General features: G+C 38.0%; 1 protein-coding gene across 1 annotated transcript in view; it reads right to left on the reverse strand.

Annotated features, from left to right (window-relative positions):
- LOC138430925 (A disintegrin and metallopeptidase domain 3-like) overlaps positions 1–25,607 on the reverse strand; it is a 100,793-nt gene that overhangs the window by 51,985 nt on the left and 23,201 nt on the right. Inside the window, exons 7-10 of the mRNA XM_069572947.2 lie at positions 20,734–20,796; positions 11,003–11,074; positions 10,383–10,549; positions 8,179–8,260 (exon numbers count right to left, since the gene is read on the reverse strand). Coding sequence (XP_069429048.2) covers positions 8,179–8,260; positions 10,383–10,549; positions 11,003–11,074; positions 20,734–20,796 — 384 coding nt within the window. The remainder of the gene's footprint in view (positions 1–8,178; positions 8,261–10,382; positions 10,550–11,002; positions 11,075–20,733; positions 20,797–25,607) is intronic.

The following is a 25,607-nucleotide window of genomic DNA, read 5'->3' on the forward strand; positions in this document are numbered from 1 at the left end:
TCTTGTCCCATCACTTCATGGCAAATAGATGGGGGAAAAGTATAAACAGTGAGAGATTTTATTTTGGGGGGCTCCAAAATCACTCCAGACGGTGACCGCAGTCACAACATTATAAGATGCTTGCTCTTTGGAAGAAAAGCTATGACAAACCTGGACAGCATCTTAAAAATCAGACACATCACTTTGCCTACAAAGGTCTGTATAGTCGAAGCTATGGTTTTTCCAGTAGTCATGTATGGATGTAAGAGTTGGACCATAAAGAAGGGTGAATGCTGAAGAACTGATGCCTTCAAATTTGGTTCTGGAGAAGACTCTTGAGAGTCCCTTGGCGAAGTATAATATGTCAAATGGGCTTCTCATGTAAAGAAAATGTCTGATGATGCAGGGAAAACAAGTGATGTAGGTTAGACCCCTCAGTTGGAAAGATCCCCTGGAGAAAGAAATGGCAACTCACTGTGCTATTCTTACTTGGCAAATTCCATGGATAGAGGAGCCTGGCAGGCTACTGTCCATGGGGTTGTAAAGGGCTGGACACAAGTCAGCACACACACACACACACAGACACACAGACACACACACACAATATGTCAGACAGAGAAACACAAATACCTTATAATTTTTCTTATATGTGGAATCCAAAAACAAATGAAAAAGCATACAACAGAAACAAGAGTTATAAATATAGAGAAGAAACAGGTGGCTTCCAGAATGGAGGCATCTGGGGAAGGAAAGAAATAGGTGAAAAAGATGAAAAGATACAACTTCCAATTGCAAAATAAATGAGTCATGGGTATGAAATGCAAGGTGTGGGGAATCTAATCAATACCTATTTAGTATATTTGCAATCAAGAAAATTAGAAATATCAAGGGACCGTTTCATGCAAAGATGGGCACAATAAAGGAAAGAAATGGTATGGACCTCATAGAAGCAGAAAATATTAAGAAGAGGTGGCAAGAATACACAGAAGAACTATACAAAAAAGATCATCATGACCCAGATAACCACGATGGTATGATCACTCACCTAGAGCCAGGCATCCTGGAATGCGAAGTCAAGGGGGCCTTAGGAAGCATCACGATGAACAATGCTAGTGGAGGTGATGGATTCCAGTTGAGTTATTTCAAATCCTAAAAGATGATGCTGTGAAAGTGCTACACTCAATATGCCAGCAAATTTGGAAAGCTCAGCAGTGGCCACAGAACTGTAAAAGGTCAGTTTTCATTCCAATACCAAAGAAAGGCAATGCCAAAGAATGTTCAAACTACCACACAAGTGAACTCATCTCACACCCTAGCAAAGTAATGCTCAAAATTTTCCAAGCCAGGCTTCAACAGTACATGAACTGTGAACTTCCAAAAGTTCAACCTCGATTTAGAAAGGCAGAGGAACCAGAGATCAAATTAACGAACATCCATTAGACCATAGAAAAAGCAATATTCCAGAAAAACCTCTACTTATGCTTCATTGTCTATTCTAAAACCCTTGACTGTGTGGATCACAACCAACTGTGGAAAATTCTTCAATAGACGTGAATGCCAGTCCGCCTTACCTGCCTCCAGTTAGAACTGAACACAGAACAACACACTCGTTCACAATTGGGACAGGAATATGTCAAGGCTGCATATTGTCACTCTGCTTATTTAACTTATATGCAGTGTACATCACACGAAATGTCGGGCTGGATGAAGCACAAACTGAACTCAAGATTGCTGGGAGAGAAAACAATAACCTCAGAGATGCAGATGACACCACGCTTATGGCAGAAATCGAAGAGGAACTAAAGAAACTTTTGTTCTAGTTCTGTGAAAAATATCGCTTGTAGCTTGATAAGAATTGCATTGAAGTTGTAAATTGCTTTGGGTAGTATACTCATTTTCACTATATTGATTCTTCTGATCCATGAACATGGTATATTTCTCCATCTATTAGTGTCCTCTTTGATTTCTTTCATCAGTGTTTTATAGTTTTCTATATATAGGTCTTTAGTTTCTTTAGGTAGATATATTCCTAAGTATTTTATTCTTTTCGTTGCAATGGTGAATGGAATTGTTTCCTTAATTTCTTTTTCTACTTTCTCATTATTAGTGTATAGGAATGCAAGAGATTTCTGTGTGTTGATTTTATATCCTGCAACTTAACTATATTCATTGATTAGGTCTAGTAATTTTCTGGTGGAGTCTTTAGGGTTTTCTATGTAGAGGATCATGTCATCTGCAAACAGTGAGAGTTTTACTTCTTCTTTTGCAATTTGGATTCTGTTTATTTCTTTTTCTGCTCTGATTGCTGTGGCCAAAACTTCCAGAACTATGTTGAATAGTAGCAGTGAAAGTGGGCACCCTTGTCTTGTTCCTGACTTTAGGGGAAATGCTTTCAATTTTTCACCATTGAGGACAATGTTTGCTGTGGGTTTGTCATATATAGCTTTTATTATGTTGAGGTATGTTCCTTCTATTCCTGCTTTCTGGAGAGTTTTTATCATAAATGGATGTTGAATTTTGTCAAAGGCCTTCTCTGCATCTATTCATATAATCATATGGCTTTTATTTTTCAGTTTGTTGATGTGGTGAATTACATTGATTGATGTGCGGATATTGAAGAATCCTTGCATCCCTGGGATAAAGCCCACTTGGTCATGGTGTATGATCTTTTTAATGTGTTGTTGGATTCTGATTGCTAGAATTTTGTTGAGGATTTTTGCATCTATGTTCATCAGTGATATTGGCCTGTAGTTTTCTTTTTTTGTAGTATCTTTGTCAGGTTTTGGTATTAGGGTGATGGTGGCCTCATAGAATGAGTTTGGAAGTTTACCTTCCTCTGCAAATTTCTGGAAGAGTTTGAGTAGGATGGGTGTTAGCTCTTCTCGAAATTTTTGGTAGAATTCAGCTGTGAAGCCGTCTGGACCTGGGCTTTTGTTTGCTGGAAGATTTCTGATTACAGTTTCAGTTTCTGTGCTTGTGATGGGTCTGTTAAGATTTTCTATTTCTTCCTGGTTCAGTTTTGGAAAGTTGTACTTTTCTAAGAATTTGTCCATTTCTTCCCCATTTTCCATTTTCTTGGCGTATAATTGCTGATAGTAGTCTCTTATGATCCTTTGTATTTCTGTGTTGTCTGTTGTGATCTCTCCACTTTAATTTCTAATTTTATTGATTTGATTTTTCTCTCTTTGCTTCTTGATGAGTCTGGCTAATGGTCTGTCAATTTTATTTATCCTTTCAAAGAACCAGCTTTTGGCTTTGTTGATTTTTGCTATGGTCTCTTTTGTTTCTTTTGCATTTATTTCTGCCCTAATTTTTAAGATTTCTTCCCTTCTACTAACTCTGGGGTTCTCCAATTCTTCCTTTTCTAGTTGCTTTAGTTGTAGAGTTAGGTTATTTATTTGACTTTTTTCATGTTTCTTGAGGTATGCCTGTAGTGCTATGGACTTTCCTCTTAGCACCGCTTTTGTAGTGTCCCACAGGTTTTGGGTTGTTGTATTTTCATTTTCATTAGTTTCTATGCATAAATCAAAACCAAAATGAGGTACCACTTCACACCAGTCAGAATGGCTGTGATCCAAATATCTGCAAGCAATAAATGCTGGAGAGGGTGTGGAAAAAAGGGAACCCTCCTACACTGTTCGTGGGAATGCAAACTAGTACAACCACTATGGAAAACAGTGTGGAGATTCCTTAAAAAATTGCAAATAGAACTGCCATATGACCCAGCAATCCCACTGCTAGGCATACACACTGAGGAAACCAGAATTGAAAGAGACACATGTACCCGAATGTTCATCGCAGCACTGTTTATAATAGCCAGGACATGGAAACAACCTAGATGTCCATCAGCAGATGAATGGATAAGAAAGCTGTGGTACATATATACAATGGAGTATTACTCAGCCATTAAAAAGAATACATTTGAAGCAGTTCTGATGAGATGGATGAAACTGGAGCCGATTATACAGAGTGAAGTAAGCCAGAAAGAAAAACACCAGTGCAGTATACTAACACATATATATGGAATTTAGAAAGATGGCAATGATGACCCTGTATGCAAGACAGCAAAAATGAACAGATGTGTATAGGGGACTTTTGGACTCAGAGGGAGAGGGAGAGGGTGAGATGATTTGGGAGAATGGCATTGAAACATGTATACTATCATGTAAGAATCGAATCGCCAGTCTATGTCCGATGCAGGATACAGCATGCTTGGGGCTGGTGCACGGGGATGACCCAGAGGGATATTGTGGGGAGGGAGGTGGGAGGGGGGGTTCATGTTTGGGATCACATGTACACTCGTGGTGGATTCATATCAATGTATAGCAAAACCAATACAGTATTGTAAAGTAAAATAAAGTAAAAATAAAAAATAAAAAAAGAACCTTTTGATGAAAGTCAAAGAGGCGAGTAGTAAAAAAGTTGGTTTAAAACTGAACATTCAAAAAACTGAGATCATGGCATCCAGTTCCATCACTTCATGGCAAATAGATGGTGAAACAATGGAAACAGTGAGAGACTTTATTTTCTTGGGCTACAAAATCACAGCAGACGGTGATTGCAGCCATGAAATTAAAAGACGCTTGCTCCTTGGAAGAAAAGCTATGACAAACCAAGACAGCATATTAAAAAGCAGAGACATTAATTTGCCGACAAAGGTCTGTATAGTCAAAACTGTGGTTTTTCCAGTAGTCGTGTATGGATGTGAGAGTTGGACCATAAAGGAGCCTGAATGCCAAAGAACTGATGCTTTTGAGCTGTGGTGTTGGAGAAGACTGTTGAATGGTACTGGCACAAAGGCAGAAATATAGATCAATGGAACAAAATAGAAAGCCCAGAGATAAATCCATGCACCTATTGACACCTTATCTTTGACAAAGGAGGCAAGAATATACAATGGAGAAAAGACAATCTCTTTAATAAGTGGTGCTGGGAAAACTGGTCAACCACTTGGAAAAGAATGAAATGAGAACGTTTTCTAATACCATACACAAAAATAAACTAAAAAAGGATTAAAGGTCTAAATGTAACACCAGAAACTATAAAACTTCTAGGGGAAAAAATAGGCAAAACATTCTCTGACATAAATCACAGCAGGATCCTCTATGACTCACCTCCCAGAATACTGGAAATAAAAGCAAAAATAAACAAATGTGATCCAATTAAAATTAAAAGCTTCTGCTCAACAAAGGAAACTATAAGCAAGCTGAAAAGACAGCCTTCAGAATGGGAGAAGATAATAGCAAATGAAGCAACTGACAAACAACTAATCTCAAAAACATACAAGCAACACCTGCAGCTCAATTCCAGAAAAATTAACTACGCAATCAAATAATGGGCCAAAGAACTAAATAGACATTTCTCCAAAGAAGACGTACAGATGGCTAACAAACACATGAAAAGATGCTCAACATCACTCATTATCAGAGAAATGCAAATCAAAACCACAATGAGGTACCATTTCACACCAGTCAGAATGGCTGTGATCCAAAAATCTACAAGCAATAAATGCTGGAGAGGGTGTGGAGAAAAGGGAACCCTCTTACACTGTTGGTGGGAATGCAAACTAGTACAGCCACTATGGAGAACAGTGTGGAGATTCCTTAAAAAACTGCAAATAGAACTGCCTTATGACCCAACAATCCCTCTGCTGGGCACACACACCGAGGAAACCAGAATAGAAGGAGACACATGTACCCTAATGTTCATCGCAGCACTGTTTATAATAGCCAGGACATGGAAACAACCTAGATGTCCATCAGCAGATGAATGGATAAGAAAGCTGTGCTACATATACACAATGGAGTATTACTCAGCCATTAAAAAGAATACATTCGAATCTGTTCTAATGAGGTAGATGAAACTGGGGCCTATTATACAGAGTGAAGTAAGCCAGAAATAAAAACACCAATACAGTATACTAAAGCATATATATGGAATTTAGAAAGATGGTAACGATAACCCTGTTTGTGAGACAGCAAAAGAGACAGATGTATAGAACAGATTTTGGATTCTGTGGGAGAGGGAGAAGGTGGGATGATTTGGGAAAATGGCATTGAAACATGTATAATATCATATAAGAAACGAATCACCATGTTCAATATAGGATACAGGATGCTTGGGTCTGGTGTACTGGGATGAACCAGAGGGATGGTACGAGGAGGGAGGTAGGAGGGGCGTTCAGGATGGGGAACACGTGTACACCCGTGGTGGATTCATGTTGATGTATGGCAAAACCAATACAATATTGTAAAGTAAGAAAAAATAATAAATAAATGGTAAATGGTAAATGTTAAAACAAAAAAGAAAGTCCCTTGTACAGCAAGGAGGTCAAAACAGTTAATCCTAAAGGAAATAAATTCTGAATGGTCATTGGAAGGTCTGAGTGTGAAGTTGAAGTTCCAACACTTTGGCCATCTGATGCAAAGAGTCAACTCATTAGAAAAGACTCTGACCCTGGGAAAGATAGTAGGCAGGAGGAGAAGGGGACAAAAGAAGATGAGATGATTGGATGGCATCACTGATTCCATGGAAATGAGTTTGAGCAATTTCTGGGAGACGGTGAAGGACAGGGAAGCCTGGCATGCTGCAGTTCCATGGGTTTGCAGAGTCAGATACGACTGAGTGACTGAAAAACAATCTTTGTATAATGATATATCATTTCTAGACTTATTGTGATAATCATTTTGAATAGTATAGAAATATTAAATTAATATTTTGTATAACAGAAACGAACATGGGGTGAAGTTAGTCACTTAGTCATGTCTGACTCTTTGTGAACCCGTGAACTGTAGCTCACCAGGTTCCTCTGCCCATGAAATTCTCCAGGCAAGAATACTGGAGTGGGTTGCCATTTCCTTCTCCAGGGCATCTTCCCAACCCAGGGATCAAACCCAGGTCTCCCACGTTGCAGGCAGACTCTTTACGAACTGAGCCACCAGGGAAGTCTACATAGGGATATAGGTCAATTATAATTCAAAACAAACAAACTAAAAACAGGGATTAGATTTATGGATATGGGGGGCAGAGCTTGAGAGAGAGGAACTGGATGAAGGATATACAAAGGTGTTGATACTCAGAAGAAGAACTGCTTTAACTAAACAAGAAAATCAACTAATGCAGGTAAAAAATGGCCTAAGGTCTTGAATAAACATCTATTTCTCCAGAGATGATATACAAAACACCAAAAAGGATATGAAAAGGTGGCTCAATTATCACTAGTGATTGTAAAGCTACAGTCAAAAACAAAATGTGATATCACGGCATACCCCTTAAAATAATTACCAACAACAAAGAATAACAGCTGTTAATGAGGGTGGGATGAATAAAATATGAAATGTGAAATGCTTGTGGGATTATAAAATGGTGCAACCACTCTGGACCTCAGTATTATGAGTCTTCATAATATTAAAAATAGAAATACCATATGATCCAGCAAACCCACTTCTAGGTATATCTCCAAAATAACTGAAGCTGCTATCTCACAGAGATATCTGCATTCCCATCTCTCATGTTAGTTGTAGCATTATTCACAATCACCAAGATATGGAACCAAACTAAGTGGTCGCTAATATATGAATGCATAAAGAAAGTGTCTATATATACAAATGGATAATATGATGATTTATATATGTATATGAGTAACATGAAATATTATTCAGCCATAAAAAGAATGAAATCCTGCCATTTCCAAAAACATGGATGAAGCTGGATGTATTATTCAAAGAGAAATAAGACAGAGAGACAAATATTGTATGGTCTACCTTATATGTGGGATCTAAAATATATCGTACTCACAGAAGCAGAGAGGAGAATCGTGGTTGCCAGGGGGTGGAGGTACAGAAAGTGAGGCCTTGTTGGCCAATGTGTATGAAGTTTCATTAAAGCAAGATAAAGATTCTACAAATCTACTTCACAACAATGCAGACAGACTTAACACTACTGCACAGTGAACATATAATGCTTAAGATGGTCAGTTTCACACAATGTGTATTTTACCAACATAAAAAAAATTTTAAAAATGACAATGTGCGGTTAAAAGTAAAAAATACAGCACTGTATTAAAATATTAATTTAATAAGTTGTTAGATATACTATACACACTTTTGTTCTTAAAGAAGATATTAACTTTCAAAACATGATATAATTACTGAAGAGAAAGGAATAAAATGATATAATTACTAAAGAGAAGGGACATACCAGAGCAAGTCCTGCAGCAAACTTTGGATCACATGCCATTCCATGGTATGTTGCTCCTACATAATTAGGATGGTCCCTGTAACTAAACAATAACATTTTCCTTGTGGATAAATGCACTTTAAATTATCAATAACTTAATGATGTTTAAGAATTAGATTCCTCAATAAAGCTGCTTTCTTTAATACATGAATACTGTGTATCATGTCTAATGCCTCAATCATTTTGTAGTTGGGTAGTCTCCCCTGGTGTGTCCAAATTAAGTTCAAACGTCAACTTTAACATTGTATGATGCACAGCTTAAAATCCAGCAGTGCCTCATCCTTCCAGAAATTAATCACCACTGCTGTCAACACTGGATGGACAAGGTTCTAAGACATAAAAGTCAGGATAGATTACTGCCATGAATTTGCATGTAGTAAAGCCTAGGATCTAGTCCCTTAATCTATTTCTCACTTCCACTGTATAACCATAAGGGATTTGATTTAGGTCATACCTGAATGGTCTAGTGGTTTTCCCTACTTTCTTCAATTTAAGTCTGAATTTGGCAATAAGGAGTTCATGATCTGACAGAATGCTTATTTAACCTGCTTATATACCTTATATGCAGAGTACATCCTGAGAAACTCTGGGCTGGAAGAAGCACAAGCTGGAATCAAGATTGCCGGGAGAAATATCAATAACCTCAGATATGCAGATAACACCACCCTTAGGGCAGAAAGTGAAGAAGAACTAAAAAGCCTCTTGATGAAAGTGAAAGAGGAGGGTGAAAAAGTTGGCTTAAAAAACGAAGATCATGGCATCTGGTCCTAACACTTCATGGGCAATAGATGGGGAAACAGTGGAAACAGTGTCAGACTTTATTTTGGGGGGCTCCAAAATCACTGCAGATGGTGATTGCAGCCGTGAAATTAAAAGATGCTTACTCCTTGGAAGAAAACTTGTGACCGACCTAGATAGAATATTGAAAAGCAGAGACTTTACTTTGCCAATAAAGGTCTATCTAGTCAGGCTATGGTTTTTCCAGTGGTCATGTATGGATGTGAGAGATGGACTGTGAAGAAAGATGAGTGCTGAAGAATTGATGCTTTTGAACTGTGGTGTTGGAGAAGACTCTGGAGAGTCCCTTGGACTGCAAGGAAATCCAACCAGTCCATTCAAAAGGAGATCAGCCCTGGGTGTTCTCTGGAAGGAATGATGCTAAAGCTGAAACTCCAGTACTTTGGCCACCTCATGCGAAGAGTTGACTCATTGGAAAAGATTCTGATGCTGGGAGGGATTGGGGGCAGGAAGAGAAGGGGACGACAGAGGATGAGATGGCTGGATGGTATCACCTACTCGATGGAGGTTGAGTTTGAGTGAACTCCGGGAGTTGGTGATGGACAGGGAGGCCTGGCGTGCTGCAATTCATGGGGTCGCAAAGAGTCAGACACGACTGAGCGATTGAACTGAACTGAACTGAAAAGCTCAGATGGCATAAAAAGTGTTGAATTGGAGGACAAAAAAGAGAATGTATGCAGCACAGTCATCAGGAAAAACAGAGATGGGATGCATTAAATGTCCACACACACGTTAATCCTTAGTTAAAGCTGTTCCTGAACCTCCACACCTGACCTTAAATTTCACAGAGACACCAGAGATTTATAGATGTATCCATATTACTTAAGGCCTTTTGGAATCATGTTTTTGTTTTTTTCCATCCAAAATAATCAAATCAGCATATAGAAAGACTCTTGAATGTTACAGTGGAAGCAGCTAAATAGCTACAACCTTAGGTCAGGAAAGACATTCCATAAGATCATCACATTACTAAACTTATGTTTTATAATGTAGGCAGATTTATATGGATTTGTTGCATTCTGTCAACCAATGTATGCTTTATTTAATGTAAAAATGCTGGTCTTGGTTATTTACCTCTGCGGAATTCTTTAAAACAATAGAGGCCCTATGTTGTCCCATGGCTTTACATATTTTCAGTTCTTTAAACTCAGAAGTAAGCAGACCACTCAGGATAATGGCCTACCATGCTTTAGTGTCTTACGTTGAATCATCAGATTTTTATAGCTTTCATTCTGCCAACACAGTACTCTCATAGTCATTTTTTGAGCTATCTTTGTTATTCTAAATAATAAATTTTGTGTACAATTTTGATAGTTCACTTACAAATAGTTTGATAAACTTTATACCAATGAAAATAAATTACTTACATTAATAAGTATGTCAAATCATGGGAGCTTTGTAATAAGTTTTTTTCTCTCCAGGACACAAATCTTTGTAGTACTTCATGTGCATCCCCATCAGTTGAAATCTTATTTAGATCTGACCAGATCTCCAGAGAAGTTAATATAACGGACACTTGAAGCTGAGAATACATCTAAAAATAGGAGATTCATGATATATGGCTACAAGTAATCATAAATATAATACTATACATTTATATGCAATGCCAATTTTCTGATTAACTATATTTTTTTTCAGATGAAATTCACTGGTGGAAGAAGTTAGTTTCAGGGAGTATACATTTTATAAAGTTGCACATGTTGGACTTCACTGGTGGGCTGTAGTTAAGAATCTGCTTTTCCCTGCAGGGGTCGTGGATTCCATTTCTGGTCCAGGAAGACCCCACATGCCGCAGAGGAACAAAGACCATGCATGGCAACTATTGAGCCAGAGAGGCACAAGGGACAAACCCACGTGCCACAACTGAGGACCAATGCAGCCAAGTAAGTACGTGAGCATTTTCAAAAGTGCACGTGCTAGTTATTCAAACAATGCTACTATATTTACATGGATACTTCTTATTTATATATCAAACATAAATACTCACAGTGTTGATTAGACTAAAAACATAGATAATCTTCTCAGATGCAAGTGTCACTTCAGAACCCATATAATCATACTGAAAGGCAAATTATATTTTTTAATCATCAGTGAAAATGACTAAACTACCACAGTTCAATGGATATAAAAATGTTAAAATAATGCAGCATGCAAACAAAAAGACAAAATTATAATTAAGACTTAACGAGTACTAATAAGTTCTAGACTTAAACCGAGGGACTTTATATTTTAGATTTTAAGTCACTCAGTCGTGTTCAACTCTTTGCGACCCCATGGACTGTAGCCCACTAGGCTCGACCCCATGGACTGTAGCCCACCAGGCTCCTCCATCCATGGGATTCTCCAGGCAAGAATACTGGAGTGGGTTGCCATTTCCCTCTCCATTCTTCCATAGGGACATTATATAGCAACCAATAATATAAAATAGGGCTTCCCAACTGGCTCAGTACTAAAGAATCCACCTGCCAATGCAGGAGATGTGGGTTTGATCCCTGGGTCAGGAAGATCCCCTGCAGAGGGAAATGGCAACTCATCCCAGCATTCCTGCCTGGGAAATCCCAAGGACGCCCCCCTGAGGAGGCTACGGTCCACGGGGTTGCAAAAGAGTTGGATATGACTTAGTGACTGACTAAACAACAATAACAATATTAAAATGAATGGTGATGATTATATTCCTCTTTACACATGTAGTTATTTAGGATCAAAAGTTAAGATTCCAAGATTGCATAATTAATAAGGGTTCCTTTTTATTCACATCCTTGGCATCAATTGTTATTTGTGGCTTATTTGACTATAGCCATTCTGATAAGTGTGAAGTGATATCTTTTAGTAGTTCTGATTGCATTTCAGAGATGTTGAACATCTTTTCTGTGCTTATTAACCATCTGTAGGTCTTCCTTGAAAAACTGTTCAGTTCTCTTGCACACTTTTATTTATTTATTTTGTATATACGTCCTTTTATGTTTCTTTAAAATTTATTTATTTTAATTGGAGGTTAATTACTTTACAATATTGCACACTTTTAAATTGGGTTGTTTTTGATATTCAGTTGTATGAACTGTTTAAATAGTTTGGATATTAACCCTTTATCAGTCGTAATTGGCAACTACTCTTTTCCCATTCTACAGGCTGTCTTTTCATTTGTTTATGGTTTCCTTTGCTGAGCAAAAGCTTTTAAGTGGTTACTATTTGCTTATTTTTCCTTTCACTTTTTTTGCCTGAGGAGACAGATAAAATAACAGTGTTATGATTAGTGACTGAGAGTGTTCTGCCTATATTTTCTTCCAGGAGTAATATGGTTTCCTGTCTTACATTAAGTCTTTATTTCATTTTGAATTTATTTTTGTATATGGTGTGAGAAAATGTTCTACTTTCAGTCCCACATACATAGGTGTTGTTGTTTTCCCAGCATCACTTATTTTTAGGACTGCTTTTTGCTTCAATGTATAGTCTTACCTCCTTTGTTGTAGATTAATTGACCATAAGTGCATGCTTTTATATCTGGGCTCTTTATTCAATTCCATAGACCTGTGTGTCTGTGTTTATTCTTGTATCATACTATTTTGATTACTGCAGCTTAGTGGTATAGTCTAAAGTCATAGAGTGTGATACTTTCTTCTGTTATTTCTCAATATTGAGTTGGCTATTTGGGGGTCTTTCATGTTTCCATACAAATTTTAGGGTTACTTGTTCTAGTTTATTGAAAAATGCCATTGGTATTTTGACAGGGATTACACTTAATCCTTAAATAGCCTTGGGAGTATCGGCACTTCAACAACAGGAATTCCTGAGATCTATGAAAACAGTGTGTCTTTCCATCTGTTTAGGTACAAGTCTTTTACTTCTTTAGATTTTTTCCTAGGTATTATTCTTTTTGATGCAATAGTAAAGGAGATAGTCTTAATTTCTCCTTCTGACAGTTCATTGTTAGGAGACAGAAATGCAACAAGTTTCTGTGTGTTAATTTTGCATCCAGCATCTTTACAAATACATTGATTAGCTCTAGTAGTTTTTGGTGTTGTCTTTAGGATTTTCTGGAGAAGGAAATGGTAACCCACTCCAGTACTCTTGCCTGGAAAATCCCATGGATGGAGGAGCCTGGTAGGCTACAGTCCATAGGGGCGCAAAGAGTTGGACATGACTGAGCAACTTCACTTCTTTTCACTTTAGGATTTTCTATGTATAGTATCATGTCATCTGAAAACATTGACTATTATGTTTCTTCCTTCCCAAGTTGGATTCTATTTCCTTTTCTTTACTGAGTACTAAGGCAAGGATTTCCAGCACTATGTTGAATAAAATTTGCAGGCGAGGACATTCTTGTATTGTTCCTTACCTTCAAGGAAGTGCTTTCAGCTTTTCACCGTTAAGTATGATATTAGGTGTGGGTTTGTCATATATGAGCTATATTATGTTGAGGACCATTCTCTTTATGCCTCTTTTCTGTAGAGTTTTTATCATAAATGGAAGATGAATTTTGTAAAAATCTTTTTCACTATCTTCTGAGAAGATCAGATGGTTATTATGTGCCTGTTGGCCATCTGTAGGTGTACCACATTAATTTTTTTGTGGATACTGAAAAACTGTTGCATCTCTGGGATAAATTCCACTAAACTGTGGTGTATGATCCTTTTAATATACTGTTGAAACTGGTTTGCTAACATTGTGTTGAGAATTTTTGCAGCTATGTTTATCAGTGGTATTGGCTTGCTCTTTCCTTTGTTAAAAAAGATTTATTTGTGGCTATGTTGAATCTTCATTGCTATGCATGGAGTTTCTCTGCAGTGCGTAGGCTTCTGATTGTGGTGGCTTCTCTTGTTGCAGAGCACAGGCTCTCGGCCAGCAGGCTTCAGTAGTTGCAGGATGTGGGCTCAGTAGGTGAGGCTTGCTGGCTTAGTTGCTCCAAGACATGGGATGGTCCCAGAGCAGGGACTGAACACATGTTCCCTGCATTGGCAGGTGAATTTTTATCCATGAAGTACCAGTAACCATTCAATATCACAGTAATCCAAGCCTATGCCCCAACCAATAATGCTGAAGAAACTGAAGTTGAAGACCTACAAGACCTTCTACAACTAACACCCCAAAATGATACCCTTTTCATTATAGGAGACTGGAATGTAAAAGTAGGAAGTTAAGAGATAGCTGGAGTAACAGGCAAATTTGGACTTGGAGTACAAAACAAAGTAGGGCAAAGGCTAACAGTTTTGCCAAAGAACACACAGGTCATAGCAAATACCCTCTTCCAACATAAAAGAAGAATCAACACATGGACATCACCAGATGGTCAATACCAAAATCAGATTGATTATATTCTATGCAGCCAAACATGGAGAAGCTCTATACAGTCAGAAAAAACAAGACTGGGAGCTGACTGTGGCTCAGATCATGAACTCCTTGTTGCCAAATTCAGACTTAAATTTTAGAAAGTAGGGAAAACCACCAGACCATTCAAGTATGACCTAAATCAAATCTCTTATGATTATACAGTGGAAGTGACAAATAGATTCAAGGGATTATATCTGATAGAGAAAGTGCCTAGAGAACTAGGGATAGAGGCTTGTGAAATCGGACAGGAGGCAGTGATTAAGACCATCCCCAAGAAAAAGAAATGCAAAAAGGCAAATGGTTGTCTGAGAAGGCCTTACAAATAGCTATGAAAAGAAGAGAAGCGAAAAGCAAAGGAGAAAAGGAAAGATATACCCATTTGAATGCAGAGTTCCAGAAAGAATAGCAAGGAGAGATAAGAAAACCTTCCTCAGTGATCAATGCAAAGAAAAAAGAGGAAAACAACAGAATGGGAAAGACTAGATAGAGATCTCTTCTTGAAAATTAGAGATACCAAGGGAACATTTCATGCAAAGATGGGCATAATAAAGGACAGCAATGGTATGGACCTAAGAGAAGCAGAGATATTAAGAAGAGGTGGCAAGAATACACAGAAGAACTCTACTAAACAGATCTTCATGACCAAGATAATCACGATGGTGTGATCACTCACCTAGAGCCAGACATCCTGGAATGTGAAGTCAAGTGGGCTTTAGAAAGCATCACTATGAACAAAGCTAGTGGAGGTGATGGAATTCCAGTTGAGCTACTTCAAGTGCTAAAAGATGATGCTGTGAAAGTGCTACACTCAATACGCCAGCAAATTTGGAAAACTCAGCAGTGGCCACAGGACTGGAAAAGGTCCGTTTTCATTCCAATCCCAAAGAAAGCCAATGCCAAAGAATGCTCAGACTACCGCACAATTGTACTCATCTCTCACGCTAGTAAAGTAATGCTCAAAATTCTCCAGGCCAGGCTTCAACAGTACACGAACCATGAACTTCCAGAGGTTCAAGCTGGTTTTAGAGAAGGCAGAGGAACCAGAGATCAAACTACCAACATCCGCTGATCATCGAAAAAGCAAGAGTTCCAGAAAAACATCTATTTCTGCTTTATTGACTATGCCAAAGCCTTTGACTGTGTGGATCACAATAAACTGTGGAAAATTCTGAAAGAGATGGGATTACCAGGCCACCTGACTTGATCCTGAGAAATCTGCATGCAACTTAAGGTGCAACAATTAGAACTGGACTTGGAACAACAGACTGGTTCCAAATCAGGAAAGGAGTACGTCAAGGCTGCATATTGTCACCCTGCTTATTTAACTTATACACAGACTAAGTAAGTGAGTGAAGTCGCTCAGTTGTGTCGGACTCTTTGCGACCCCGTGGACTGTAGCCTGCCAGGCTCCTCTGTCCATGGGATTCTCCAGGCAAGAATACTGGAGTGGGTTACCATTTCCTTCTTGTGAAATGCCAGCCTGGATGAAGCACAAGCTGGAATCAAGATTGCCAGGGGAAATATCAGTAATCTCAGATATGCAGATAAAACTACCCTAATGGCAGAAAGCGAAGAAGAACTAAAGAGCCTCTTGATGAAAGTGAAAGAGGAGAGTAAAAAAGTTGGTTTGAAACTCAACATTCAAAAAACTAAGAGCATGGCATCCAGTCCCATCACTCTTGGCAAATAGATGGGAAACAATGGAAACAGTGAAAGACTTTATCGGTTTGGGCTCCAAAATCACTGCAGATGGTGACTGCAGCCATGAAATTAAGATGCTTGCTCATTGGAAGGAAAGCTATGATCGACCTAGACAGTGTATTAAAAACCAGAGGCATTACAAACAAAGTCCATTTAGTCAAAGCTATGGTTTTTCCAATAGTCATCAATGGAGGTGAAAGTTGGACTAGAAAGAAAGCTGAGTGCCAAAGAATTGATGCTTTTGAACTGTGGTGCTGGAAAAGACTCTTGAAAGTCCCTTGGACTGCAAGGAGATCCAACCAGTCTATTCTGAAGGAAATCAGTCCTGAATATTTATTGGAAGGACTGATGTTGAAGCTGAAACTCCAAATCTTTGGCCACCTGATGTGAAGAACTGACTCACTAGAAAAGACCCTGATGCTGGGAAAGATTGAAGATGGGAGGAGAAGGGCACGATAGGGGATGAGATGGTTGGATGGCATCACTGACTAGATGGACATGAGTTTGAGTAAGCTTCGGTCATTGGTGATGGACAGGGAAGCCTGGAGTTCTGTATTCCATAATGTCACAAAGATTTGGACATGACTGTGTGACTGAACTGAACTGAACTGAACTGAATTACCAGGGAGTCCCTGCAATTTTGTTTTCTTTTTATGATATCTTTTTCTGACTTTCCTGTCAGGTTGATGCTGTCCCCATGGAATAAGTTCAGAATCATTCCATCCTCTGCAATTTTTTGGAATAGTTTGAGTAGGATAGATGCTAACTCTACTCTTAAATATTTGGGGAAATTCACCCAAATTCACAAAGCCATGAACGTTTGATTTTTGGGAGTTCTATAATTGCAGATTCAATTTCATTACTTGTGATTATTCTGTTCACATTTTGTATTTCTTCTTGGTTCAGTCTTGGGAGATTGTACATTTTCCCACGTCTTCCAAGTTGTACATGTTATTGGCGTATAGTTGTTCAGAGTAGTCTCTCATGATCTTTTATATTTCTTGGTGTTTGTTGTAACATCTGCTCTTTCATTTCTGGTTGTATTCACTTGGGACCTCTCTTCTTTTTCCTTATTAGTCTGCCTCTTTTCTATTCTTCTCTTAGTACCTATTTCATTAGTTTCAGTTCTGTTATTTATGATTTCTATCCTTCTACTAATTTTGAGTTTTATTTGTTTTTTTAACTAATTCCCTTAGGTGTAAGGTTAGGTCGTTTATCCGAGACTTTTCTTGTTTCCTGAGATAAGCCTGTATCAAAACCTGTGTCAAAAACTTCTCTCTTAGAAATGCTTTTGTTGTATCTAAGATTTACGGATGGTTGTGTTTTCTTTTCATTTGTCTCCAGGCAGAGATTAGATTTTGTGGTGACCCATTGACTATTAAGCAATACATTGCTTAGCCTCTGTGTGTTTAGTTTTTTTTTTTTTTTTTCGGAATATATTTCTTGTAGTTCATTTCTAGTCTCATTGTACGTGTTCAGAAACGATGCTTGTCATGATTTCTGAAATTCACCAAGGCTGGCTTTCTGGGCTGGCATGTGACCTGCTCTGTAGACTGTGCCATGTGCAGCTGGAAACATCTGGAACCTGCATTTTTCGGATGGAATGTTCCATATACATAGAATGTGTCATGTAAGGCTTTTGGTTTCTTATTGATTTTCTGTCTGGATGATCTGTCCATTGATGTAAGTGAGGTGCTAAATTGCCTACTGTTATTGAGTTACTGTTAATTTCCCCTTTTATGTCCATTAATATTTACTTTATGGATTTGGATGCTTCTATGCTGGGTGCACAGATATTTACATTTGTTATACCTTCTTATTGGATTGATGCCTATCATTATGTAGTGTCCTTGTCTCCTGTAACAACCTCTTTTTCAAACCTGTTTTGTTAGATGTAAGTATTGGTACTCTGACTTTTTTTCAATTTCCTTTTGCATGGAATACCTTTTTCCATTCCCTCACTTTCTGTCTGTGAGTCTTTAGATCTGAAGTGAGTTGCTTTTTGGCAGTGCATATATGAGTCTTGTTATGTATCCATTTAACTACTCTATTTCTTTTTTCTTGGAGCATTTAGTTCATTTCCATTTAAAGTAATTGTTGATATGTGTGTTCACATTTCCATTTTGTGCATTGCTTTGGATTTCTTTCTGTATGTCCTTTTTGTTCCTTTCTTTTTCTTTTGTTCCCTTCTCATATGATTTGATGACTACCTTAATATTATATTTGGGTATCTTTTACTTTTCTTCTGTGTATATAGTATACATTTTTCTTTTGCAGTTACCATGATGTTTTTATGTATCAATCTATACATACACATACGTATTTATATATGATTAAGTTGCTGATCTCTTAATTTCAAATACATTTTTAACAACCATGTATGTATATTCTCCTCCCCTCACAATTACTGCTTTTAATATATTATTTTACATCTAATTTAAGTATCTCCTAACCCCTTATTGTAGATATAGATGCTTTTGTTAAAAGACAACATTCTTCCTACCTTCCTTCTAGCTTTGCATGTGAGATGATTTCCTACATTTACTGTATGTTTGCTCCTACTCGTGATCTTTTCCTTTCTTAATTTTTGTGTTTCCAGTTTTGGACTTTTTGTTTCTTAGTAAAACTGCTTTAACATTTCTTGTAATGCTAGTTCCTGAACTCTTTTGAGTTTTACTTGCCTATAAAGATTTTGATCTCTAAATCAAATATGAAGAGCCTTGCTGGATAGAGTATTCTTGGCTGTAGATTTTTCACTTTCAACATGTTAAATACAGGGTGCCTCTCCCTTCTGGACTGCAGAGTTTCTGCTGAAAAGTCAGCTGATAGCTCTATGGATATTCCTTTTGTTGTTTTTCTTTTCCTGCCTTCACTGTCCTCTTTTCATCTTTAACTTTTGTCATTTTAATTACTATCTCTCTCTTCTCCTTCTGGGGGGGCCTATAATGTACATATTAATGTGCTTAATGTTGCCCCAGAGTTCTCTTTCAAGGTTCTCATTTCTTGTCATTCTTTCTGTTTCCTGTTCACCATCAGTAATTTCCATCACACTGTCTTCCAGCTCACTGATCCATCCTTCTGTATCATCTAGTCTACTATTGGTACCTCCACGTGTATTTTTCATTTCAGTGTTGTATTCTTCATCTATGTTTGGTCATTCTTCATGTTAATATTTTTTCTTGCTCTGTGTATGCATTCTTCTTCTGAGGTTTTTGATTGTCTTTACAAGCACTACCCTAACCTCTTTCTTGAGTAGGTTGCCTATCTCCATTTCACTTAGACATTCTTTTCAGCTGTTTACTTATTGCTTCATCTGGAACATGTCTGCCTAAGTATTGGCATTTGTATGTACCTGGTAGATTGGTTGTGCTTCTTAATGCTGGAGATGTGGCCTTTTGCAGGCACTATGTGTTTCAGCAGCTGACTCAACTTTCATCACCTTTGGTGTATACTCTAGTGGCTTCCCCTGTGTGGCTGTGTGGGTCTTTCTGTTGCTGAAGGCTGACTAGGTCTGTTAGTCTTGTTTGGCCCCTGGTCCAGTTGGTTGGCAGTTCTGCCTCATGCATTGGCTGCCAGGTGCTGGTTGGCAGGACAAGGTCATAAGGCAGCTGACTGTGAAACTCCAGGGAGCTCTGGGATAGTGCTGGCTCAGTGCTGTATGGAGTAAAGGTGCAGAACATTCCAAGGCTATAGCACTTCCACTGCTGAGTGAAGCCTGGTCCTGGGGCTAGTGCCTAGCTATTGACAGGCAGAGCTGGGGCCTGGAGCCTGGTTGTAGGGCCCAGGGATCCCAGAACTGATGTCATCATTTTCTATTATTGCTTTTATAAAAATTATTTAAAGATTTGAAAATTTCATTTTATGCAAAAATTCTAGAACATCATGACACTTACTGGCTTATACAAAATTTCTTGTAATAATGGACAAAACAGGTTTAAAAAAAAAAAAAACTTACTGCCTGTAAGTGTTTGCTAAAACTAATTGTTTAAATGAAAAGTTCAAAAATCAAATGTGTTCCTATGTATTCTTCTTCTCCCTTTACAATTTACTAGATATTTACCCAGTGTGTCCTACAGAGTGTTTACCTTCAAATTATAGCCTCCCTCTCAGCAACATTACGTTTTTCATAGTTAATTAGCAGTAAACTTTTTAGCATTAAATAATATCCCAGTCTGTATGTACCACAACTTATCCCCTCATTTATTAAAGAAAATCTATGTTCTTTCCAAGTTTTATAAATATGAATAAAACTACTATAGACATTTAAAAAATGATTATTTCCACCAGAATACCCAAGCAATTACACAACACAAAATATTCTTATAAAAGATTATGTTTAATAGAAGGATCTTCTTCAATTTAATAATAAAACACTTTAAAATGAAAATTGACTTAAGGAAGTGTTTTGCCACAATTTGGGGGTGAACCCAGAAATATATGCAACTAGTTATAATCCAATAGATTACTGGATCTCCCCTTAAATATAAAATTTTACATTAGTTCTAATAAATATTGTTACTGATCCTCTTATGTCGCTGGAAAGCCAACTGATAATGTGTCTTTATGTCCTGTCACACTGATACATATATTTTGAACAGATTAATGTATTTCTGCATTGCAAAGATTATCTTTATATTCCTTCTCAATTTAAATAAAAGAGTATAAGGAAAATGTATCAATAATGCTTACCAAAGCTTTATCAATAATGACACGCATTTTCAGAACTCTTTTCAACAGCACACCTGAATCTTTCTGCAAAACAGAGGACACGAATTGAATAAAACATTAAAAAAATCTTATCTTGTTTGCAATTATCAGGTACATTATATAATTTTATATACATACACACACTCACACACACAGGTATAGCTAGGTAGCTAGGTAGATAGATAGATTATAGGTACAGATGCAAACATGTAGAGATATAATTACAAGAAATATAAGGATCAATGCCCATTGAGTAAATAATCTGGGAGATGTTGCATAAACATTTTGAGGACAAATCAGAAGCTTTTGCCTTATACTCTTGATAATTAGAATCCTCAAAAAAAGTTACTTAAATGAGGGAGGATTCTTGTTTCTTTCCCCTCAAAAACTTCTTCTAGGTCCCTAATTTAACCTTCAAGCTAAACAAATTCCCATCAACTTACCCCCAAATGTTGGTCTATTTTATCATCATTTTTGTACTTGAAATTATTTACCATGGCCTACTCTCAATAAAATGCATGTATTTTAAGAACACAGTTACACGAACTGGTAGCAATGTATACAACCATGCATCCATTACTATCAGTAAAATAAAGAATGTTTCCATTACCTTATAAAGTTAATAGCCTATAAGGTTCAAGGTAACCAGTGACCTACTTTCTCTCACCATAGGTTACAATAATTTACCCTAGAAGTTTATATAAGTGAAATCGTATGATATGTCTTCTTCTATATCTGGTTTCTTTAACTCAGCACTTGTCCGTGTTGCTGTGATTATTGGTAATGCATTTGTTTTTGTTGTTACCAAGTGTGAGATTTTAGAAACATAGAACAATTTGTTAATATATCTAACCGTTGATGACCATTTGGATTGTTTAAACATCTTAGCTGTTGTAAATGATGTAGATGTGAACATCCATGTACAGGTTTTTGGATAGTTATAGTCTTTCATTTTTCTTGGTTCAGTGTTTAGAACTGGAAAATCTGATTCACGATACTTGTATATGTATATAGAAATATAAAAATTTGATAGTTTTCTAAAGTTATTAGGTTGGTTAAAATGTTTGTTCAGGTCTTTTCATTACATCAAATAGAAAAATCTGAACAGATCTTTTGGCCAACTCAATAGTTTGATCATTCTGCATTTTTTGCCAAGAACTAATGTCAACTGCTCCACACTCTTTCTTTCATTTGGTATTGTCATTCTTTTGCATTGCATCCATTCCTGTCAGTATGTGCTGAGAACTCATTGAGATTTTCATTTGCAGTTCCTGTATGATTAATGATGTTGAACATCTTTTCACAGTCTTATGGCTCATTAATTTGGTTTCTCCTAAATCCCCTACTAGAAATTTCGTTTGGTTTGACACTTAAGTTTACCCTCTAATTCAATTTTCTAGAATAAGGATTTCCATGTGGAAATCCAATCTTCTTACATATTTGACGAAGATGTCATTTTTTACTTTCCAAAGACCTTAGCATCTTTGCGTATAACCGTTTGGGCAAGAGCACATGGCTATACCTCTACTCTATGGTATTCCACTGTTCCACACATAAACCAATACCACAGCATATATCTCCAGAGCAGCGGTCAGCCAACTATAGCCTATGGTATACCCTCCTCAGTTCAGTTCAGTTGCTCAGTCGTGTCCGACCCTTTGGACCCCATGATCTGCAGCACGCCAGTCCTCCCTGTCCACAACCAACTCCTGGAGTTTACCCAAATTCATGTCCATTGAGTCAGTGATGCCATCCAACCATCTCATCCTCTGTCATCCCCTTCTCATCCTGCCTTCAATCTTTCCCAGTTTCGGGGTCTTTTCTAATGAGTCAGCTCTTTGCAACAGGTGGCCAAAGTATTGGAGTTTCAGCTTCAACATCAGTCCTTCCAATGAACACCCAGGACTGATTTCCTTTAGGACTGACTGGCTGGATGTCCTTGCAGTCCAAGGGACTCTCAAGAGTCTACTCCAACACCACAGTTCAAAAGCATCAATCCTGCCACGCTCAGCGTTGAATATAACATTCAGTTCAGTTTGGTCGCTAAGTCATGTCTGACTCTTTGTGACCTCATGAATTGCATCATGCCAGGCCTTCCTGTCCATCACCAACTTCTGGAGTTCACCCAAACTCATGTCCATTGAGTCGGTGATGCCATCTAGCCATCTCATCCTCTGTTGTCCCCTTCTCTTACTGCCCCCAATCCCTCCCAGCATCAGAGTCTTCCCCAATGAGTCAGCTCTTCGTATGAGGTGGCTGAATTATTGGAGTTTCAGCTTCAACATCAGTCCTTCCAAAGAACACCCAGGACTGATCTTTAGAATGGACTGGTTGGAACTCCTTGCAGTCCAAGGGACTCTCAAGAGTCTTCTCCAACACCACAGTTCAAAAGCATCAATTCTTCAGCAATTAGCTTTCTTCACAGTCCAACTCTCACATCCATACAGGACCACTGGAAAAAACATAGTCTTGACTAGACAGACCTTTGTTGGCAAAGTAATGTCTCTGCTTTTCAATATGCTATCTAGGTTGGTCATAACTTTCCTTCCAAGGAGTGAGTGTCTTTTAATTTCATGGCTGCTATTACCATCTACAGTGATTTTGGAGACCCCCAAAATAAAATCTGACACTGTTTCCACTGTTTCCCATCTATTTGCCAGGAAATGATGGGACAAGATGCCATAATCTTAGTTTTCTGACTGTTGAATTTTAAGCCTACTTTTTCACACTCCTCTTTCACTTTCATCAAAGGGCCTTTTAGTTCCTCTTCACTGTCATAAGGGTTGTGTCATCTGCATATCTGAGGTTACTGATATTTCTCCCGGCAATCTGATTCCAGCTTGTGTTTCTTCTAGCCCAGCGTTTCTCATGATGTACCCTGCATACAAGTTAAATGATCAGGGTGACAATATAGAGCCTTGACGTACTCCTTTTCCTGTTTGGAACCAGTCTGTTGTTCCATGTCCAGTTCCAACTGTTGCTTCCTGACCTGCATACAGGTTTCTCAAGAGGCAGGTCAGGTGGTCTGGTATTCCCATCTCTCTCAGAATTTTCCACAGTTTATTGTGATCCACACAGTCAAAGGCTTTGGCATAGTCAATAAAGCAGAAATAGATATTTTTCTGGAACTCACTCACTTGCCAGCAGATGTTGGCAATTTGATCTCTGATTCCTCTGCTTTTCTAAAACCAGTTTCAACATCTGAAAATTCATAGTTCATGTATTGCTGAAGCCTGGCTTGGAGAATTTTGAGTATTACTTTACTAGCATGTGAGATGAGTGCAATTGTGTGGTAGTTTCAGCATTCTTTGGCAATGCCTTTCTTTGGGATTGGAATGCAAACGGACCTTTTCCAGTCCTGTGGCCACTGCTGAGTTTTCCAAATTTGCTGACATATTGAGTGCAGCACTTTCACAGCATCATCTTTCAGGATTTGAAATAGCTCAACTGGAATTCCTTCACATCCACTAGCATTGTTCGCAGTGATGCTTTCTAAGGCTCATTTGACTTCACATTCCAGGATGTCTGGGGCTAGGTGAGTGATGACAGCATTATAATTATCTTGGTTGTGAAGATCTTTTTTGTACAGTTCTTCTGTGTATTCTTTCTTGCCACCTCTTCTTAATATCTTCTGCTTCTGTTAGGTCCATACCATTTCTGTCCTTTATCGAGCCCATCTTTGCATGAAATGTTCCCTTGGTATCTCTAATTTTCTTGAAGAGATCTCTAGTCTTTCCCATCCTGTTGTTTTCCTCGATTTCTTTGCATTGATCGCTGAAGAAGGCTTTCTTATCTCTTCCTGCTATTCTAGGGAACTCTGCATTCAGATACTCATAAATGTTTCCATTTCTCCTTTGCTTTTCACTTCTCTTCTTTTGACAGCTATTTGTAAGACCTCCCTAGACAGCCATTTTGCTTTCTTGCATTTTTTTTCCATGGGGATGGTCTTGATCCCTGTCTCCTGTACAATGTCATGAACCTCCGTCCATATATCATCAGGCACTCTATCAGATCTAGTCCCTTAAATCTATTTCTCACTTCTACTGTATAATCATAAGGGATTTGTTAAGTCATACCTGAATGGTCTAGTGGTTTTCCCCACTTTCTTCAATTTAAGTCTAAATTTGGCAATAAGGAGTTCATGATCTGAGCCAGTCAGCTCCCATTCTTGTTTTTGCTGACTGTATAGTACTTCTCCATCTTTGGCTACAAAGAATATAATCTGATTTCATTGTTGACCGTCTGATGATGTCCGTGTGTAAAGTCTTCTTTTGTGTTGTTGGAAGAGGGTGTTTGCTTTGACCAGTACGTTCTCTTGCTTCATTCCATATTCCAAGGCCAAATTTGCCTGTCACTCCAAGTGTTTCTTGACTTCCTACTTTTGCATTCCAGTCCCCTATAATGAAAAGGACATCTTTTTTGGGTGTTAGTTCTAAAAGATCTTGTAGGTCTTCATAGAACCGTTCAGCTTCTTCAGCGTTACTGGTTGGAGCATAGACTTGAATTACTGTGATATTGAATGGTTTGCCTTGGAAACGAACAGAGATCATTCTGTCGTTTTTGAGATTGCATCCAAGTACTGCATTTTAGACTCTTTTGTTGACCATGATGGCTACTCCATTTCTTCTAAGGGATTCTTGCCCACAGTAGTAGATATAATGGTCATCTGATTAAACTCACCCACTCCAGCCCATTTTAGTTACCTTAGTGTTTTATGATAATGTCTATTCTGTTATTTACCAGTTCTATTGTCAACGTCCTTCATTTTCAAAATGGCTTTGTTTTTCTATTATGTCTATTTCTTGAGTCCTTCCAGGATCTTTAACAGATGGAAAGGGTAGACTTGTGAGTACTAA

Source organism: Ovis canadensis, chromosome 26, assembly GCF_042477335.2.
Source record: "Ovis canadensis isolate MfBH-ARS-UI-01 breed Bighorn chromosome 26, ARS-UI_OviCan_v2, whole genome shotgun sequence".
NCBI lineage: Eukaryota > Metazoa > Chordata > Mammalia > Artiodactyla > Bovidae > Ovis > Ovis canadensis.